The 18,591-nt window shown below is 36.1% G+C and overlaps 1 protein-coding gene across 9 annotated transcripts in view; it reads left to right on the plus strand.

The window, feature by feature from the left end:
- The window catches only part of ZNF438 (zinc finger protein 438), a 208,797-nt gene that overhangs the window by 115,041 nt on the left and 75,165 nt on the right, over positions 1 to 18,591 (plus strand). For 7 of the 9 annotated variants that reach the window (XM_073228980.1, XM_073228979.1, XM_073228978.1 and 4 more), the window contains one exon: positions 887 to 959. In XM_073228980.1, coding sequence (XP_073085081.1) covers positions 887 to 959 — 73 coding nt within the window. Of the gene's footprint in view, positions 1 to 886; positions 960 to 5,713; positions 5,734 to 18,591 lie in introns of those variants that run through there. The other 2 variants (XM_073228986.1, XM_073228982.1) reach the window with 2 other exon arrangements.

Below are 18,591 nucleotides of genomic sequence, written 5' to 3' on the forward strand. Positions count from 1 at the left end.
TCTCATAGTAATTTGTACTGCAAAATCAGAGCCATCTTTCTAAAATTCAAATTCGAGTGTGTTTTCTACTGAAAACCTTTGACGGCTCCTTAAACGTGTAAAATAAAACTATATATTGAATGTATATTCAACCCCTTTATAATATGATCTCAACCACAGATTCCAGTCCTTATCTATCTCTTGGTCAGTTTCCCACTGCCTCCCCCTCTTCTGTATCCCTCCCTCTCTTCTGCTCTTCCTCCCACTCAACCCCCATTCCTGCTTTTCTCTTCCTTCCCCCGAAACTATACTTTTATTATAGAAGTGTTTTGACTATTTCTGAACTCACACTGTACATTGTAGCCTCTGTGCCTAATATAATTTTTGTTTATTCCTGGAATGTTCTTTGTTTCCAAACCTTTCCTTTATTTAATTGTTCCAAGTCCTATCTCTTTTAAATCTCTATTTAAATTTCACCTTTATGGAGTATGTTACTTTGCTATGCAGCCAGTCAGACTGCATAACAAAATACCACAGACTGGCTGACTTAAGCAACTGAAACATGCTTTCCATGATATAGTACTGAATAGGGCTCAATTGTTGGCTAAGTTTTAATAATTCAGTGTAAGTCAGGCTTAAATATCTAATAATGTATTTTCCAGGATTTTTAGGAGGTTGACATAAAATTATATGAAGGGAATGTGTTATATCTCCTATATAGAAGTCTTTGAACTTAGTTTGAGGTTTTTATCATAGGTTCTTAAGTTATGCATTGTATAAGTAATGTAAATTTTGTAGGATTCCATGCAACTCTTTTATGGCCTGTGAGGTATAATCATTTAATTGGCTTCTATAAGCTGCCTGTCAATTCTTTCAATTTCATTACTTTCTTGACTTTTGTTTTCAGGTAAAGACAAATGCCATGTCTCATCCAATACTGAAAAAGTGAAGTTTAAAAGACATTTGCTAAGTCAAATCACGTAAGTGCTTGAATCCATCTTAGTAACCAGTTTAAGACTGATTTAAAATGTAAATAATTAAGTCTACTACTCCCATGGTGCTCCCTCAAATCTCAAATTTCTCAGACTATCTCATAGTCACCTTGTATATTGAATTACTGGTGTAGGAAAATAGTGGAAAGATGATTTGTTATTAAATTTCATGTGCTTATTAGAATTACAGTGTTTAAACTTGTCATATTATTCTTAAAAGGAGACACACCTCAAAATCATCCTTTATTTTGTGTGTTTTTAAAATAGTTTTTCCATTGTAGCTAATATTTTGTCTGTCAGTTTTTAAAGTCTTTATATGTCTTTTCTAAATGAGTAAATGTTCTTGGTCATTAAAGGGAGATATTTAGTAATTAACTATCACTTTAAACTTAAATGTTTAACCATTCAAAAACCTAGCTTTAAAAGGTCATCTTAACCATCCTCAACTGTTATAATTATTATATTAGGAGTAATGGTCTTCTGTTCTCCTCTCTTCCTTTATCCTATATTCTGCTGCTGTGTAGATCTGCATATAGAACCACTCTAGTTTTAATACTCTGTAATTTAAAAACCCTTTAATGGTTCTGCACTCACCATTGGACAGAATCCGTGCTCCTTTCCCTGGCATACAATGCCCCCTACTAAGCTCCTAGAAATATGCCCCACTGAGCCTACTGGACTCTCTCCTATTCTTGAATTCTCATTATTCTTCATAGCTTGTGTCTTGACTTGTACTGTTTTTTCTTGACCTTTTTTTTTTTTATAACATCCCTGCTCCTCTCTTAATCTTTCCTCAGTCTGCTGAAATCTTGGGCAAGCTGTCAAGGCTCAGTCCAGGTGTAAGCTTCTCCATGAAGCTTTCCCTGATAGCTCAAGCTAAATTCACTAGTTCACTCTCTCTCAGCTAACTTCATCTAATATTTTGTTTTTATCACTACTGTAGCACATTACCATGCAACTTTTTTACTTATGCTTTTATCACTACTGTAGCACATTACCATGCAACCTTTTTATTTATGCTTATGCTTGTCTCCAATCCTAGGTTGGAAGGACTATAAAACCAAATCTCTTGTCTGACATACTTTTGTCTCTCATGGCATTCATCATAGCCTTTAATTGTGTTCAGTAAATACTTGTTCAATAAAGTAAGAATGTGCCTGGCTTTTTTTCCCATCATCTCCTCCACCTTTCACCCTTACAGACACGTATGGTCTGTACTCACGGCAACTATTTATTCCTGTTATGCATTCCTGGCAGACCTCCACTCTGCCATCTTATCCTAGGGAAACACTGACCATAGTGTAATTAACAAGATACGGTCAGTTCCCAACCAAAGAAATAAACTGTATTCCAGAAGTCCATGTCTAATTCTGTTGTTTGGAATGAAGAAAGCATTTTCCACAAAAACAATGTTATAAATAGCGGTTAGGTTCTCAGCCAACCCTCCCAAGCCTGTTTAACTTGTAAGTACCCCTGCTGCTTTAACTATAGGCAGCCACCATACACAGTACTGTTCTGTTGATAAATTCTGGCTCTGGATCTAGAAGCCCATCTCCTGCACTGTGGAAGCCCGGGAGCATGAGCAGTAGGAGGGCCTGGCTGGGGCTCTGGCACTAGCTTAGCACCTTGGACACTGTCATGACAGTAGCTTTTTCATTGTCAGTGATTGTGCAAGAGACATTTCCCTATAGGTTACTGATAATCGTGTCTTCTCAATTGAGGGCAAGGGGACACTTGCTCTTCTGATCTTTCCCACAGTAGACTAGATTGGTAAACAGGGCTTCACCACTGTCATACCGCATGCGTGGGTCATTTTTAAGTCAGGTATTGATAGATTAAGAACAGTTTTACTATTTCCCCCTTCTGCTGTTCTGCAGACTTACAAGAATTGAATTCATAAACATGGAAAACACTTCTAAGTATAGGAAAAACACATTTATAGTTATTAACCCTCTATTTGATATCACATCAGTTTTTGTGGACAAGTGATTCACTTCTACATGGGTGGAGTGGTTCTTCCCAGGAAAAACACATTGGTGTGCACATAAACAACTCTGGAGATTGACCGTCTATGTTATGAGGCTGTAAGAAAAACACTTCATAAATTTTAGAGACTAATTTGTTCAGTCATCATAAGCTTTGAGCACATGAGTGAATGTCTACTTTATCCTTAATATTGTTGTAGATGTGAGGGGCTGGGTGATGAGAATCGAATGTATGAGCAGTTTGTTTTCTCTCCAGGAGCCTGAAATACAGGGAGTAGAGTATAAAAGAAACAAAGAGCAAACAATGTTATTAATTGTCATAAAGTTACCTTCATGAAGGTAACAAATGCTTCTAAGATTATCAGAGTGGCAGCATCATTATGATTCAAACTAGTTGTAAAGACAGTAGTGGGATTTCAGTTAGTCTTAAAGGAATGGTGAAGATTTAGATAAAGAGCTAGGAGAGGAAATGATATCCCAAGTTGGATTAACAGCATGAATAAAGAACCAGAGATACAAACAAACAAAATAGCATTACTGGCTGGAGCAGAAGGTTTAGTTCATTTTGGGTGAAATAATAGATGGGAAAATATGGTAGCAATTCACTCTGGCAGTGAATAAGAATCATCCATAGATAGTTTTAAAAATACAAGTCCCTGGATCATACCCCAAAACTAGAAAATAGAATTTCTAGGGCATTAAATATAAGCCTGTTTATCTTTCAGAGCTCCCCTAGTGGTTGAGAACCACTGAATTAGAAAGATGGTCCAAATTTAGGAGAGCCATGAATGCCTTGCTGAGGAGTTGGACGTCTGTCCGTAAGCAGTGGGAAGCCCTCAGAGGTTTCTGAGATGGGGGACATGATTGAATTGATGTTTGCCAAGATAAATGATTTGTTAACTGCAGGTGAATGGAAGAGAAATAAAAAACAGCTTGAATTAGAGCAGTGGTGGTGGGAAAAAAGAGAAGGTCACATTTTTAAGTGTAAAAGATGTGTGGGAGTTGATGATGTCAGCCTTGACCTCGGCATGATTTGTTTTATAAACTGATTATACAACTTCACTCTCATTAATCTGATCTCTTTTCACTTACAACTTGGCAACTTAAACAGTAATTTCAGCTAGTTTGCATTTAATGGAAGGAGACCATTGTCTACTCATGTACTCGTCTAACTCATAATAGTAAGTGAAGTCATGTGTATGAGGAATATGACCTTTAACATAATCATTATAAAGAATTTAATAACCACCCACATGTGCAATAACACAATTCCAGTTCTGCAGGACTCTGCTAAGAGCCAGAGCCACATATATAAGATAGTTATTGGCCCATAATTCTCTAGCATTAAGTTGAAATTTAAGAAATATTTTAAATCATGTTATGCATTTTAACATATTTAGCATGAACTTTGATAATTGCTTAATTTTCTTGGTGGCAGATCTCTGTGGGCTTCCTGACAACAGACGCTGTGCCTACTCTGAGCTTAATGCTTCTCTCCTGCCCGCATTCACACTGAGTGAGCCCCTTGCCTCCTATTGAGGTCCGTCTCCTGCTAGTGTAGGTCCATGAGAGCTCCTACCCCATCCTGACCCAGGTGAACTATCAGAGAGAAGATTTGGAGGAGTCCGAAGTTAAGTTCTCTTGTAGCAGTGACAAGCTGAATGATCCTGGGGACTCTCCTATCTGGTATGGGATGGGACAGCAGTTAGGGTGCCCATGTTCAAGAGTCTCATGCCATGTCATTAGATGGAAAGATTGCATATCTTTGATGTGTTTCAAGTGTTTTATGTTGGAAACAATGAGCCGTATTTATTAGATGGCAGAGGATAAGCTCAAGGCATGCCATTTTGATGTGACTTATCCCCTTTAAAAAAGACTCAACATCATAGATTTTTTTTAATGACTCCCTCAGCTATTCTGAGGCAGTATGTACATGACAACAGTTTTTGCTATGGTCTTCTTTCCTTATGACAGCAAATTTATTGTTGTATTATCAATATCTCCACAGCCTTTGAGTTACCTTTCTATGGTGACTTAGATTTTCACTAATAGTCCAAATGTGGAAACAGAATGGGTGGTCTGCTCAGATTTGAGGGATCCTGTAGGAAAAGGGAACTAACATTTGAGTGCCCACTCCTTGCCGTGTTTTTTACATGTATTTTATAATCTTAATTCATTTTACAAATGAGGAATGTGGGATTTAGAGAAGTTTACAAAATTTATCTGACATGAGAAATCAAATCGGCAGTAGATGTTGGTGTTGATTGCAGGTCTGGCTATCTGCCTTGTCTAAACAGCCTCATCTTACAAGTCTGCATGGCTTCTGTTTTTTGGGAAAGATTGGTGAACTCAGGACAAGGGGGTTTAAGTACAAACTTTCCTCTGCTGCTAACAACCCTGAACAAGTTATTTAACACTTAGCTTCAGTTTTCTCTTCTGTCACATGGGGACTAAAATGTGCTTTAGGGTGGTTGTGAGAATAAGCTAGTGAATCTCAGTATGATTTTACAGGTATAAAAACCAATGGATGATTGAGAGATTTGTAATTCAAGCAAAAAACAAACTAAAAAAATTTTCAAAATATTAAATGAGGTGATTTGGGCAGATTTTGTGGTATTTCACTTTTTAACATTGCTTTACAAAGTTTCCGAAATAACATTTATCAACTTTGCAGATCCTAAACAGTATAGTGTGCCAGACAGCATCACCGAATTTAATATCTCAATGTAGCAGAGAGTTCTGGCAACATATCAAGTCCCTCCTTCCACTTATCAAAGGTAATCATTAGTTTCTCTACCACATGAAATAGGTCTGAACTCTGGTAGATTATTGAAGAAGTATTCTTAACCAGTAAGGACTCGGAAGAGTTCGAAGGGCAGGCACTAAACAGCAGTAGACTTATTCACCAGAGTGGAGGTGCATTCTCAGAACAATTCTTTATATTTTTGAAGTTATTTTAACAAACCCAAGTAATAAAGCCACATTTTGTAAAACTGCTTTTCAAAAATATTTCCAGGTTTTTGGGCAACTTCTGTAGGTTACAGGACAGTGAATACTGAAAGAAACCTTGAGCCATTGCAATCCACTTGCTCTTCTTTCAAGTACATGTATGAGAGAAAAGAAAGAATTGTAGGGAGCTTACTAAGTTATAAGGATGAATGAAATGGCAGGCAGCAACCCTGAGAATTAACCAGGCCATGTTTTAGGCTCTCCCAAAACATTTACCCAGTTCAGTTCTCCCGTACAGCAAAGTGACACAGACACATGTCTTAGTAAGTCTAGCTCACAGAGTAGAGGAGTAGTATTAGACTTCAATATGGATCCAGAAGAATGCATCTGTTCATTCTTATATTAGTAAGTGTGTTGGACTCTTCTGCACCTGCCACACTCAGTACATCCCAAGGAGGGGCCCCTAGTCCTAAGGTGCTGACTGCCACATGGCTCCTAGGGCCAGAACTGTGTCTACCTCCTAAATCTGGTGAATGGATGACTCCAGATAGAGCCTGGTCATGTGACATGGAAGGGAAATAGACATCAAAGTGAAGGACACTCACAAAACAGAGACAGTAGCCAGATTGGTCCATACGTGTGTCATGTTTGGCTTGTACAATCTTTGCTTTAAACATGAATTAGTTATTAACTAATGTTATTTTACCTAGTAGCTAATTTAATTTGCCATTGACTAATTTAATGTGCAAATCAGATTTCTGGGTTCTCTTGAAAACAGAAACTGGCCGATCAAGAGTAAGATGTGGTAACTGTCATCCTACCTTTTTACGTGGCATTTGTTAGCCCCAGCTGAGTAGTAGCTGTCTCTGCCGGATGGGGGATGTGCTTTGCTGTTCTCATAGCACCACCCTTGGCTATTGGTGTCCTTTAAATAGAATTAAAAGTAAAGTTAAATGTTACTCATACTGCCATTTGTGTGAAAATTTGAAAAAACAGCTTGAGTCAGTCTAAGGAAAGTATAAGTGAAAGACAGTGTTTTAGTTTCGTAGGGTTACCATAACAAAGTACCAGAAACTGAGTGGCTTTAAACAACAGAAATTTATTCTCTCACTATTCTGGAGGCTAGACACCTGAAACTGAGGTGTTGGCAGGGCCATGCTCCTTCAGAGGCCTCTAGGGGAGGATCTTTCCTGCCTTTTCTAGCTTCTGGTAGCCCCAAGAGTTCCTTGGCTTGTGGTAGTATAACTCCAGTCTCTGTCTCTGTCTTCTCATGGCTGTCCTCCCTCTATGTCCAAATTTTCTTCTTTTAAGGACAGCAGTCAAATTGTATTAGGGACCACCCTAATCTGGTACAGCCTCACTTTAACCCAATTACATCTACAAAGACCCTGTTTCCAAATAAAGTCACATGCGTAGGTACCCAAGGTTAGGACTTCAACATAACATTTTGGAGGATGTAATTCAATCTGTAACAGATGGTATGTTTTTTTGTGGAGTGCAGAGTAATACTTTAAGACAGAGTACCTGGATTCATATTTACTATTTGTTTGCTGTGTGATCTTGGACAAGCTGCTTACCCATCTCAGTGCCTCCATATCCTCATTTGTAAAATGAGGATAATGGTAACTCCCTCACTGGGGGGAAGTGAGGACACAGTTAGTTAATACATGTAAAGAACTTAGAGCAGTGCTTAATGCTCTAATGGCACATACTTGGTGCTCAATAAACTGAGCTATTACTGTCATTAGTATCCTTAGCTCTTACTCATACACAATTTCTAGGCATACATGAAGTGTCAGTGCCAAAATCTATTAAGATAGCACATGAAACAAACCATGGACAAACTAGAAACAATAGAAAGAGATAATGCATTAAAAAACAAATAAACAAACAAACTTGAACCAATAAAAAAAAAGATTGGAAGACCTTGGGATTTTAATAAGATTTACTTTTTAAGGCAAATAAAATAATTATAATTTGTTTAAAAAGTTAAGCCTCATCACTTTTTTTAGATGGCCTGTCTGGCCCCTGTATGCACCCAGGCAAGAACTTCAAACCCAGAAGCTTAGACATTGACTCGTAGGTTGGCAAGCACAATGGCCTATAAATGATGATGGGAAGTCACTCCAGGGAGAGCATCCAAGGAACACATGACTTGTGAGCATTCCTGCCTATCTCCTTGGAAGCATATTACCATCTATCACCTTTTAAATGGCTGGGTTGAAATTACCCTGGTTTCCAGTCTCTGGGTTAGAGATTGAGGCCTAATAATTCTTTGAATTTAAATCATGCTTTTCCTCCTAAGGGAACTAATATTTTGATATATATCATTTAATTTTTCCAGATAGCCTATATGTAAGATAGCCATATAGCTTGACTTTTATTAAAAATTGAGAGCTCTGATAAACAAGTCTTAAAGCAATAAAAAGACTGTTTGACATACCTGGAAGAAAATTTTTGTATAGGTTAGTGGCTTTTGGTTTGTAGTACTACAGAATGTATATGCCTCATTCTCCAACTGCTACTTGGACAACACAGGAATATTCAAATGAAATCAAAGTATCATATCTAAATGGTGAAAGGGACATGCATATATGTTATTTTTGATTTGTGATTTTATTTTAATAAAAGAAGGCTATTGAATTTTGGCACAGAAGTGGTGGTTTGAGTATTAGTAATTTGGAACATTTTGATTAAATGATGAATTCATCAGGACTCCTTCATTTGCAAGTGAAAGAAAGCCAGCTCAAGCCAACTTATGAAAATAAAAGGAATTTAATTGTTTAGGTATCTGTGGTTTCTAGAGGTGCATCTGGCTTCAGCCATGGTTGCATCTAGAACTCATATGATCTCATCTAAACATTTTTCAACTCTTCTAGTTTCTTTATTCATCATTCCTCAGACAGGTATATGATCAGTAAGATAACCATCAGCAGCTTGAGACTGTCATCTTCCTAGTACGCCTAACAATCAGATCCTGAAAGAGAGTTTGTTGGGCCAAACACCTGACTATCTGCCTCAGAGAAGGAACAGATTGACTGTTTGACTGCACATGTGATGAATAATCACTGTGGCTCCAGTAACAAAGTACTCTGGTGGGCCAGTGTAGGGCATATTTTCCCAGTGTTATGATAGAGAGGCATGGCCCAGCAACTGAAAGCCCCACTAGGGTCTCATGCAGTGAGGGAGGCTTTATCCAAAGGAATTAGAAAGCAGGAGATGGGAATGTGTGCTCAGCAGACCAAAACTAGAGTGATCTGAAAACATCACAAATGGTATGTGAAATAATTTAGAGTTTGTAACTTCTGATTTTAAGATGGCAAATAACTTTCTGCCTTCTCCTATTTTAAAAAATTCATTCAAAACAAGAAAATAAAACAGAAATTCTAGTACTTTCTTTGACAAAGTAGGTGACCTCAGTAACTGTAATCCATAAATATGAATACAAAAGGTATATGATACTATCTATGCCTTAGTAGAGTTGAGGAAGGTGAAAACCCAAGCACCTACAGAGGATCATAACAATAACAGGACTCAATTTTGCCATGTGGAACCTTAGAAGTCTCTGTGATTAATGGTATCATGTTAGGCTGAAGGAGGAGGAAAGGCCTGGGGCTAGAAACAGAATATTAGCTGAAAGTCTGTAAAAGGATCAGTTGGACACTCCGGTCCTTTTCTCACCCCGGCCAGATTACTACCTTCCCCACACTCCAGAAGATGGGAGGTTGAACTGGAGAGGCTGAAACTGCAGAGAATCTAGGCTCAGGAATACAGGAACAGTGGAGGGTAGCATTAAGTGAAAGTCTGTCCTGCTCTTTGAGCACCAGGAGCCAAACTTTTAAATACCAAATAGGGTATTAGAGGATTCTCTAAAGAAATGGAGTGGTCACAGAGAAAGACCCTCTAGCAGTTCCTGCATAGAGAAGCCAGCTTGCTGTTCAGTTACTCTTCAGTGAAGCTTACCCTCAACAAGCTCAACCCTGCAGACAGAGCAGCCAACTTGCTTTACTTGTAATTGACACTTAAATAGGAATAGTCAGCCAAGGATCACTAGGTATTTGAGAATGCCTCCACTGTGAAAGCAGAAATAAAGTATACAAAGAACTGATGAGACAACTATTGAGACAGCAGTAGGGAACTTAAGAAATGAACTGTAATTATTTTTGAAAATGAGAGGTTTTTGCTTAGAAAATAGTATTTTTTAAAAAAGAATTGAAAGGAAAATTAAAGAAGAAGAAGTAACTTGTAAAAATTAGAAATATGGATATGGCCTTAAGTTCATTAGAGGGATTGCAAGATAAATTTGAGGAAGAAATAATTAGAGATACAATCCAGAAGATCCAGTAGCTCACTCTTACAAGAGAAAATGGGAGAGAATTATCAAAGAAGTAATACAAGACATTTTCTTAGAATAGAAGGAAGGCATAAACCTTAAATTTTCCAATCAAGAAAAGCAATTGTCACATACAGAGTGTTTTGAGCAAGAACAAACATGAGACTTCTCAACATCAATATGGATGTGGAACATACAAGTTTTTAAAGTATATTTTTAAGGGATAATTTTGATCATAAAAGAAGCATTTCTTCCTTTACCTGAGAGTTACTGTCAAATATCTCTAAATGTTTTCCTTTGCATGTTTAAAATATTTCACTTACAAATTTTCCATTATTTAAACTTTTCAACTTATGTATAATCTGAGGTACACTTGTAAATTTGTGTTTCAGAGACTTGGGGTATTTTCATGGTGCTTATTCAAGTTCCTCATTTTTTGTATTCACTAATTCACTCAACAAATAGTGATCTTTTATCAAGGTACCGTGGAGTTGGTATTTCTTATTTTACGTGGTAGTCCAACATCTTTCCATAGTTCTGTAGTCAGTGACAATCAATAACTGTGACTTATTTAGAAACTCACTGATGATGCTAGGATGTGTGATAGCAAGACTTACAAAATTTTTGCCATTTTTCCTTTGTCCCAAAATATAGTGATTTGAAGTGACAAGGTTTGAGTGCTACTATTAAAATGTTTGGTCTTTCCTATGTGTATAAAGCTAAGTAATTATGAGTAAAGAAGTTATCAACATATAGGATATTAGTTTCTTTTGTCAATAAAGAAGTCAGATTTCTGATGCTGTTTTCTTCTGAAAATTAAAGGGGGCATCAAAAGTTGAGATTTAGCAGATATTTTTCAAATTTTAATTATTTAAAGCACTAATATTTTAGGACTCCATGAATATTATTATTGGCTATATAGCTAAAATATTTTGTTATGACATTTTTAGACTAAAAGTCTTCTCCAAATTGCATTTTGTTTTTTTAAACATTCTGAATTTTAAATCTATAAATGTTACAAAAGAATTGAATTTTTTAGGTGCAGTGGAGTCACACACACATCCTACTCTGCCCTTTTGGATTAATTTCTAAAGCCTAATGAAATGGAAGGCAAGTATCTTTTCCCACTTAAAAAAGTTATACTTTATCCTTTAGTGTATTGTAATGAAACCAGTACAATACAGAAAAATCAAGAAATAAGAGTGCCAGGATTTCTCCTGCTAGTATAACTTTTTCAAATTGTGCTGTGTTGCTTTTGCTATAAAAACTGAAACAACTAGTCTATGACGATTCTCCAGATAACAGCATTTTATAGAGGATTTTTGTAGTTCTTTTGGCTCAGTGAGGTCAAGGATTTTAAATTAAATTATAGAACTGGAAGGCAGCCTCTTACTCACTTTGCAAATGAAGGGACTGAAGTCCTGAAAAATCATGATTTATCCAGGGTTACACAGTTAATAGCAAAGGTTGTGTGAGAATCATGGCCTCTTGGCAGGCAGTTCAATGATCTTTGTAGAGGACACTTATTCTCTCCACCATCGCTTTACATGCAGTGTCCATAATTTATTTCATAGGGATCAGTTAGCAAATTACAAGTTTGTATTTAATTTCCTAAAGCTAATGGGACATTTAAAATTAAGAACATTGACAGTGACAAAAAATCTGGGATGGCAAAGAAGCATTTTGAAGATTCCTTGCCTCAGGTAGAAGATGCCCTTTGATTAGACTCTGTTCCTACTCTCTAGAAGGAAGTCCTTTATTCATTATTCTCTAGGACCTGATTCTGCCTTGGAAGGTTCTTACTTGCCCATTTTTCTCCAAGATCACACTTACATGATTGTTATGGAATATGCCTTCCCTGGAGACTATATATAATCTTTGTTTCCTACTTTCTGCCCATGTAATTCTGGTGCTTGAGCATTGTTTGAAGAGTCAAACAGTCAAGGCTTATAGGCAAGGCTTGTGGGGTTTTTGACAATATTACTCCCTCAGAAAGTTAGCTGGCTTCTGATCTACTTGTAGTTAATTCCATGTGCTAAAGTGACTACAAGTCCCATGTGTCAGGGATAGTCTTAGCTTATTTCTCTTGTGCAGGTTAAAAAATAATGCCCTCTTTAATTTTCAAAACATCCCAGTTTGAACAATAAATTATACGGTCACTCTAGACAAAAAGCACACCAAAATATCCTAAAACCTCATTTATTTCTGTGCTTTCTTACTCTATTCCCCTCTTGCTCAACTTACTTGGGGTCATTGTATGGCCATTTGCAATAGGTTTCATGGGAAGTTAGCATTCTTAACCTGACCTGCATCAAGCCAGACTTCCCTCTGTTTACTTGAGAAAACATACTGGGCCATTTTCACTCAAAGCCTTTTTTAGTCATAAGTTTTACTGTGTGAAACCCAGAACCAGTCAGCTTTTCTAGGCCCTCAAATTTCTGAATTCTCTCTATTCCTTTTCATTTCTGCTCTCAAATCTGTCAGTTCTTGCCTGTGCACATTTCTTTTTTACAAATTCTTGATAAACGGAGTAAGTAATACTGTTATTCTGATACTCTGTTTTCCACGTCTTACAGCTAATGACTTAGTATACACTCTACCATGGAAGCTCTCTCAGACATTTTTAAAAATGAGGTATAAGTTACATATAGAAAATACAGCTCTTAAGCATTCAGTTCAATGAATTTTGATAAGTGTATACACCTGTATAAACAACCACCCAAAATAAGGTATAGAACACTTCCATTACCCCAGATGGATGCCCCTTTGCTGTGAATTCCCTACTTTGCCTTCTGGGAGGTAACCAGTTTTTGACTTCTATCATTATGGATTCCTTTTGGTAAGCAATATTTTTATTAAGTGTTTTGTGACTGCATGACATAACTATCTTTCCATCCTTTACTCAGTTTCTTCATTTCCTGCTGCCTGGCTGCTAAGCAGTTGCCATATACTTTAGATTTCTTTTGTTTGGTCTGCAAAAGATGTGATCTTTTTATGTTAGGTAGGGAAATCTAACAGCAATAATAAATGGACACCCAAAATATAATGGCATACACCTAATTATATTGTATTTATTGCTCATGAAACAGTGCATCGAAAGCATTCCTGGTCAATAGGTGACAATAACCTGGGCCTTTGAGTCCTCCAGCAGCTGGGAAAAGAGCATGAGCACATCACCTGTTTTTGAAAAGCTTCAGCCTGAGAACTGACATTCGGACACTTCCACTGACATTCTTTGGGGGAGAATAAGGCTGGCTGCATTTGGTACAGTGGGGAAGGTTTGGGAATGTAGACTCTGGCTGAGCAGCAGCTTCCCAGTGACAGCTCCACAGTGTGACCGGGGAAAGCAAAGTTTGGATGGTGTTAATTGTCTACAGGTTAACATAGTTGATGTCACAGCTTTTATTTTATTTTAATAACATAATACCATAATGCTTTTCTTTTTTGTCTTCATGTAACTTCCTTTTCTTTGTGTTATATATTCTTTTAGGCTTTTTGAATAAACATTTTAGTATTCAGAACTTAAAAATGGTATTGATATCTCTCTGGTAAAAATGTTCAAAGCAAAAGCAGCTTATTTTCCTTAGATTATTCTGATGAAATGAATCTGGCATCAATAGACATAATTTAATCTTTAAAAGGTACGGATCCCTGATAACACCGTTTCTATTCAATGTTGTACATGAGATCCTGGCCAGCAGAGTGAGATACGGGGAGGGCATGGAAGGGACACCTGAAAGAAAAGGTGTAGTAATGGAAAGGAAGAAAAAGACTGTCATTATTGACAAATTGTGTAACTGTCTATGTAGAAACTTTCGAGAACTCTACACTAAATTCTTAGAATTAGTTTAAGATTAGCAAGGTTCTTACATACAAAATCAGTATAGGAAAGCCAATTGCATTTCTACACACCAACAACAATAACAAAACAAGGAATGTAATTTTTAAAAACATTTTATTTTGAAATAATTATCATCCTACATAGCCATGGTGTATTTTTTCAAAACTAAGAAATAAACGAACATTGATACTACAGTAGTGTTAACTAAGCTATGCCTGTGCCTTCATTCTGTTGCCCAGTTTTTCTGCTGATATCCTTATTCTGTTTCAGGACCACATCCAGGTAGCTGTAGCTCTTTAGTCTTCTCTTTCAGGGACCTGACACTTTTGAAGAGTAGCGGTCAGATCTTTTGTAGAATGAATATCAATTTGCATTTGTCTGAAGTTTTCTTATGATTACATCACCCCATATCTACATGATATTACTGGTCATATTAACCTTTATCACATGGTTAGGGTGATGTCTGCCAGGTTTCTTCACAGTGAAGTTACTGTAAGTTCATAGAAAATGCAAATTTTCTAATAAACAACTTACAATAACAACACAAAATAAATAACATTTGAATAAATCTAACTTGATGTCTGTAACCTTTATTGAAAAAGTTATAAACTTATTGAAAGACTTTAAGTATGATCCATTTAAATGGACAAAAACACCATATTGATGGATTAGAAGACTTAATGTTACAAAGACATTAATTTTTTTTTCAATGCACTCAGAATCAAATTCCTAACAGATTTTGGGATTTAACATTACTACTACTGCTGTTTTTATTATTTATTATTATTATGATGATGATGATGATACTCACTATTATAACTCTGACCTTGAAGAGAAGTGGCCCAAAAAGTACATAGACTCTCCTGAAAAACAAAGCATTTTTCCTTCCCTGTATTGTGACTTAATATAATACAGTAATAATTAAGTCAGTGTATGGTGTAAGGATATACAAATTAGCCAATGGAAAGAAGAGAGAATTCAGACCCATCTATATATTGAACTTTTATTTATAACAAAACTAGATCAGTGGGAAAAGAATGGATAGATTTTTCAACATATGGTGCTGAGGCAAGAAATTGCTCACATGAAAGAGAATAATACTGAATTCCTATCTCACATCATACCCAAATGGGAATGGTTAAATATCTGTTGTAGGCTAATAATTATAATCAAACTTAATTCTAAAATTAGAAGCAGAACTCAGGAAAGAAGTTGAGGAAAAACAAAACCACCAAAGAAATGAAAACAAAATTGGAAGGAGCACAAGAGAAAAGGGATAGTACAGAAAAATAGGAGGGTATAGAGACTAGAAATGAAGGAAGTGCACCAAGTCTAATAGACATGTGGAAGAGTGATTTCACACCTTTACTTTTAAAATATCAGCGTTTAGAGTATACTAGAATGGCATCATTTATTAAGTGCTCTCATCCTTCTAAGTTATATTACAGAAATCATAAAATGATCTATAGGTTACTTTAATGATCTGTTTACTGAAAGCTCAGTAAGTCATTTGTAAAAAGCAAAAAATTAGAAACCACCTGTCTTGGAAAGGGATTTATCATTTTTTCAGTTTGTGGAAGTTTATCAAAAAAGCTTAACTAAAATTTATCAAATGACTGTTATACCTAATACTCCTTTACTTAGAGACATCTTATTTAACCCAATATACATAGAAAAGTTGCTTAGAAACATTAATTTTAAATTTTAATAAATATTTGCCAATATACGATGAGTTTTTAAAGAGATTTTTTGTCTTAACATATGTCTGAAGTATGTTTTCCTCAAAACCTTGCAGCTGTTTACGTAGATCACTCAATTTAGGAAAAATCGTTGCCATTTAATCTAGTTGACAAAGCTAGTCTTCAATTTCAAACCTGTCTTCCAAATCAGACCTAAGTAAAAGTCCAACTTAATTTTTGTAAAAACTCAAATAAATATGTTAATGTATGTCTCCATGACAACCATCACACAGTTGAATTCTAATGCTAATACAAATAAATACATTAGGCATGGAGTCTTACCATATGTTGCCTGGATACAACAAGGTACTCCTGCCTTCAGTATTTCTTTGCTTTGCACTAACTAAAGTTTCCCAGAGTTGAGATGACTCACTTACATGATAAAGAGGTAGAAGAGGTAAATTCCTTTACTACTGCTTCATTTTACTGTACATCTGAATTTATGATACACTAACATGGGCACATATACTCCATTTCTTAATAAAATACTATTTTATGTATATGTTTAAAGAACAAATCCTTATTTTAGTGCTTTGACTAAAATTTTTAGATTTGATATTCTGGAGAATTTTTGTTTTTATATTCCAGAGAAATACACTAGACAGGATTAGTAAATGGTATGCATTTCTTTTGTGAAGTGGGAAAAGAGTGATTGTGAAGAAGGGGAAGAGAAAATGAAAGAGGCTGGCATGGTACCTTGGCTGCAGGTACATTCCCAGAATGACCAGTAGTAGGAAAGATGGATTTTGCAGATATGGAATTTGACTGTCTTAAAACTGTCTGAGCCCACATATCTCATGGAAAATTTTCATGCCCCAAATGTAGTTCAGTTGGTAGACCTCTGATAAGAAAGACAGGTAGAACAGATCCATCATATGTATAATTGTAGACACAAGACATACAAACTAAGGGTTTAGAGAATAAAGTTTTCTGAAATAGAGGACAACTATAATCTGAATATTGAAAGGGCATAGTAAAGTTGCTGTGTGTGAGTTTAATAAAGTTGCTGGACCTCAGAAGTAAAGAAAGATTCCTTTGCGGAGCCAGGCAAATAAGCTGAGTTATTTATAAAGGGAGAGATTATGTTGGCCTTGGATTTCATTCAGTGCAAGAAAATGGAGTATACCTAAAAGATTTTTTCAAGAAAGAATAGGTCACTTAGAGATTTTTATATTCATCCAAACAATCCTTTAAGTGTAAATTAACAGGCAAATAGTTTTGACTTAAAGGTATTTCAGTAATTATTCCTTTGAGCCTTTATTGAGGCACTACCAAAGGACAGACTTTTTTTTGCCAAGTAAAGATATACTTGGAGCTGTCAGAATGGGATCTGACAAGACTTTGGCTTTCTTTGTCCCAGTACTAGAAGCTTTTTATCATCTGTAATAGCCTTTGACAAATGGGCTGTGTTTTCTGATAATACTGCCTAGAAGAGAGCTGATCTGACTTATTGCTCAGGCCTTTAGGTTTTCTGAGAAGTAGGAAAAAATCATGACTTATCAGCAATCTCATCATTGATGGAAAGGATGTGAGACAAGATGTTTGAGAATATCAGCCATATAAATATACTTGTTTGCATACAGGTTTGACTCCTTAAACACAAGGATGAAGCACTAAGTTTTCATGACACCTATCTCTAAAAGTTAGTTTGATGAAATAGAATCTTGAGCTTGGACTTTGCTGATACTGTGAATTATGATATCAGAAATGCTCCCCAAAAACATTTACTTTGATTTTTTTCTAGGCAAAACAAATCAAATCTGTAAAAGACTTTGTATGCTTGAGTTCAAATTCTAAATATGTTTGGGTGGTGAGAAAAGTAAAATATACATCTGTCACTGTGGAGCAAAACTACAACATTTGTGTGCTGTAATAAAAAATAAGTATCCTATATTCCTTTTTGAGAAGCCATGTGAAGAAGAGTATTATTTTTTTCCCAGTTGCAAAGAGGCTTAGTATCTAACCTAGTTTTCTATTTACTATATTCTTGACTTCTTTGGTTGACAGCAGCACATTTGAAAAATGGAAGTCTGTAATAAGTTTATCTGCAAGAGAGCCAACAGTGCTCTTTTCTACTGATACTGTGGCCAGGCTGTTGGATATTCAGGCCATGAATTGAATTCCTCAGTTCGATTGAAGGCCAGAGGACACTAACTGATGTTCACAGAGCAGGTAGACCTGCCAAGTAAATGATGAAGTTTTATTAATTTTGCTTCCCTCATAAGAAAAAAGGATGGTACAGCAACTTCTTGAGAAGGAAGCGCCTATGAAAGAAATAAAAATCAATCCAGAAAAATTACAAACATCTAGAAAAAAAAAAAAGACTGGAGTCATTTTTAGCCCAAGATCAACAAATATGAGAAAGAGCTCAAAGGTGTTTTGTCTCCCTCATATGTTAGTATATATGATGAAGGATGAAGAAGTATTTCATCTAAACAACTTACTTTTCCCTGAATATGCTTTGTCTGTTGGTCTTGTTATGACATCTTGGATAAGATTCCTTCAAAAAATGTAGGGACCACTGACAAAAGAATTATTAATGAGCCCAAGGCTCTGTCCCTCACCAGTGACTAAATAGAAGAGTTTAGAGCTTATTTCAATCAGAAACTGTCCATCCTTCAGTAGGGTGGCAAGAGACTAGAGCAGAAGAGGAAGAACAATAGCTGGCCAATGGTATTAATAAACAAGTGGAGGAGGAAGAGAGGTAAATGAGGGGGAAAATGGAAGAGAAAGTGGCAAATCACAAGGGCCTCAGACTCAGTCTGCTCATAAT

The sequence above is a fragment of the Manis javanica genome, chromosome 2 (assembly GCF_040802235.1).
Source record: "Manis javanica isolate MJ-LG chromosome 2, MJ_LKY, whole genome shotgun sequence".
Taxonomy (NCBI): Eukaryota; Metazoa; Chordata; class Mammalia; order Pholidota; family Manidae; genus Manis; species Manis javanica.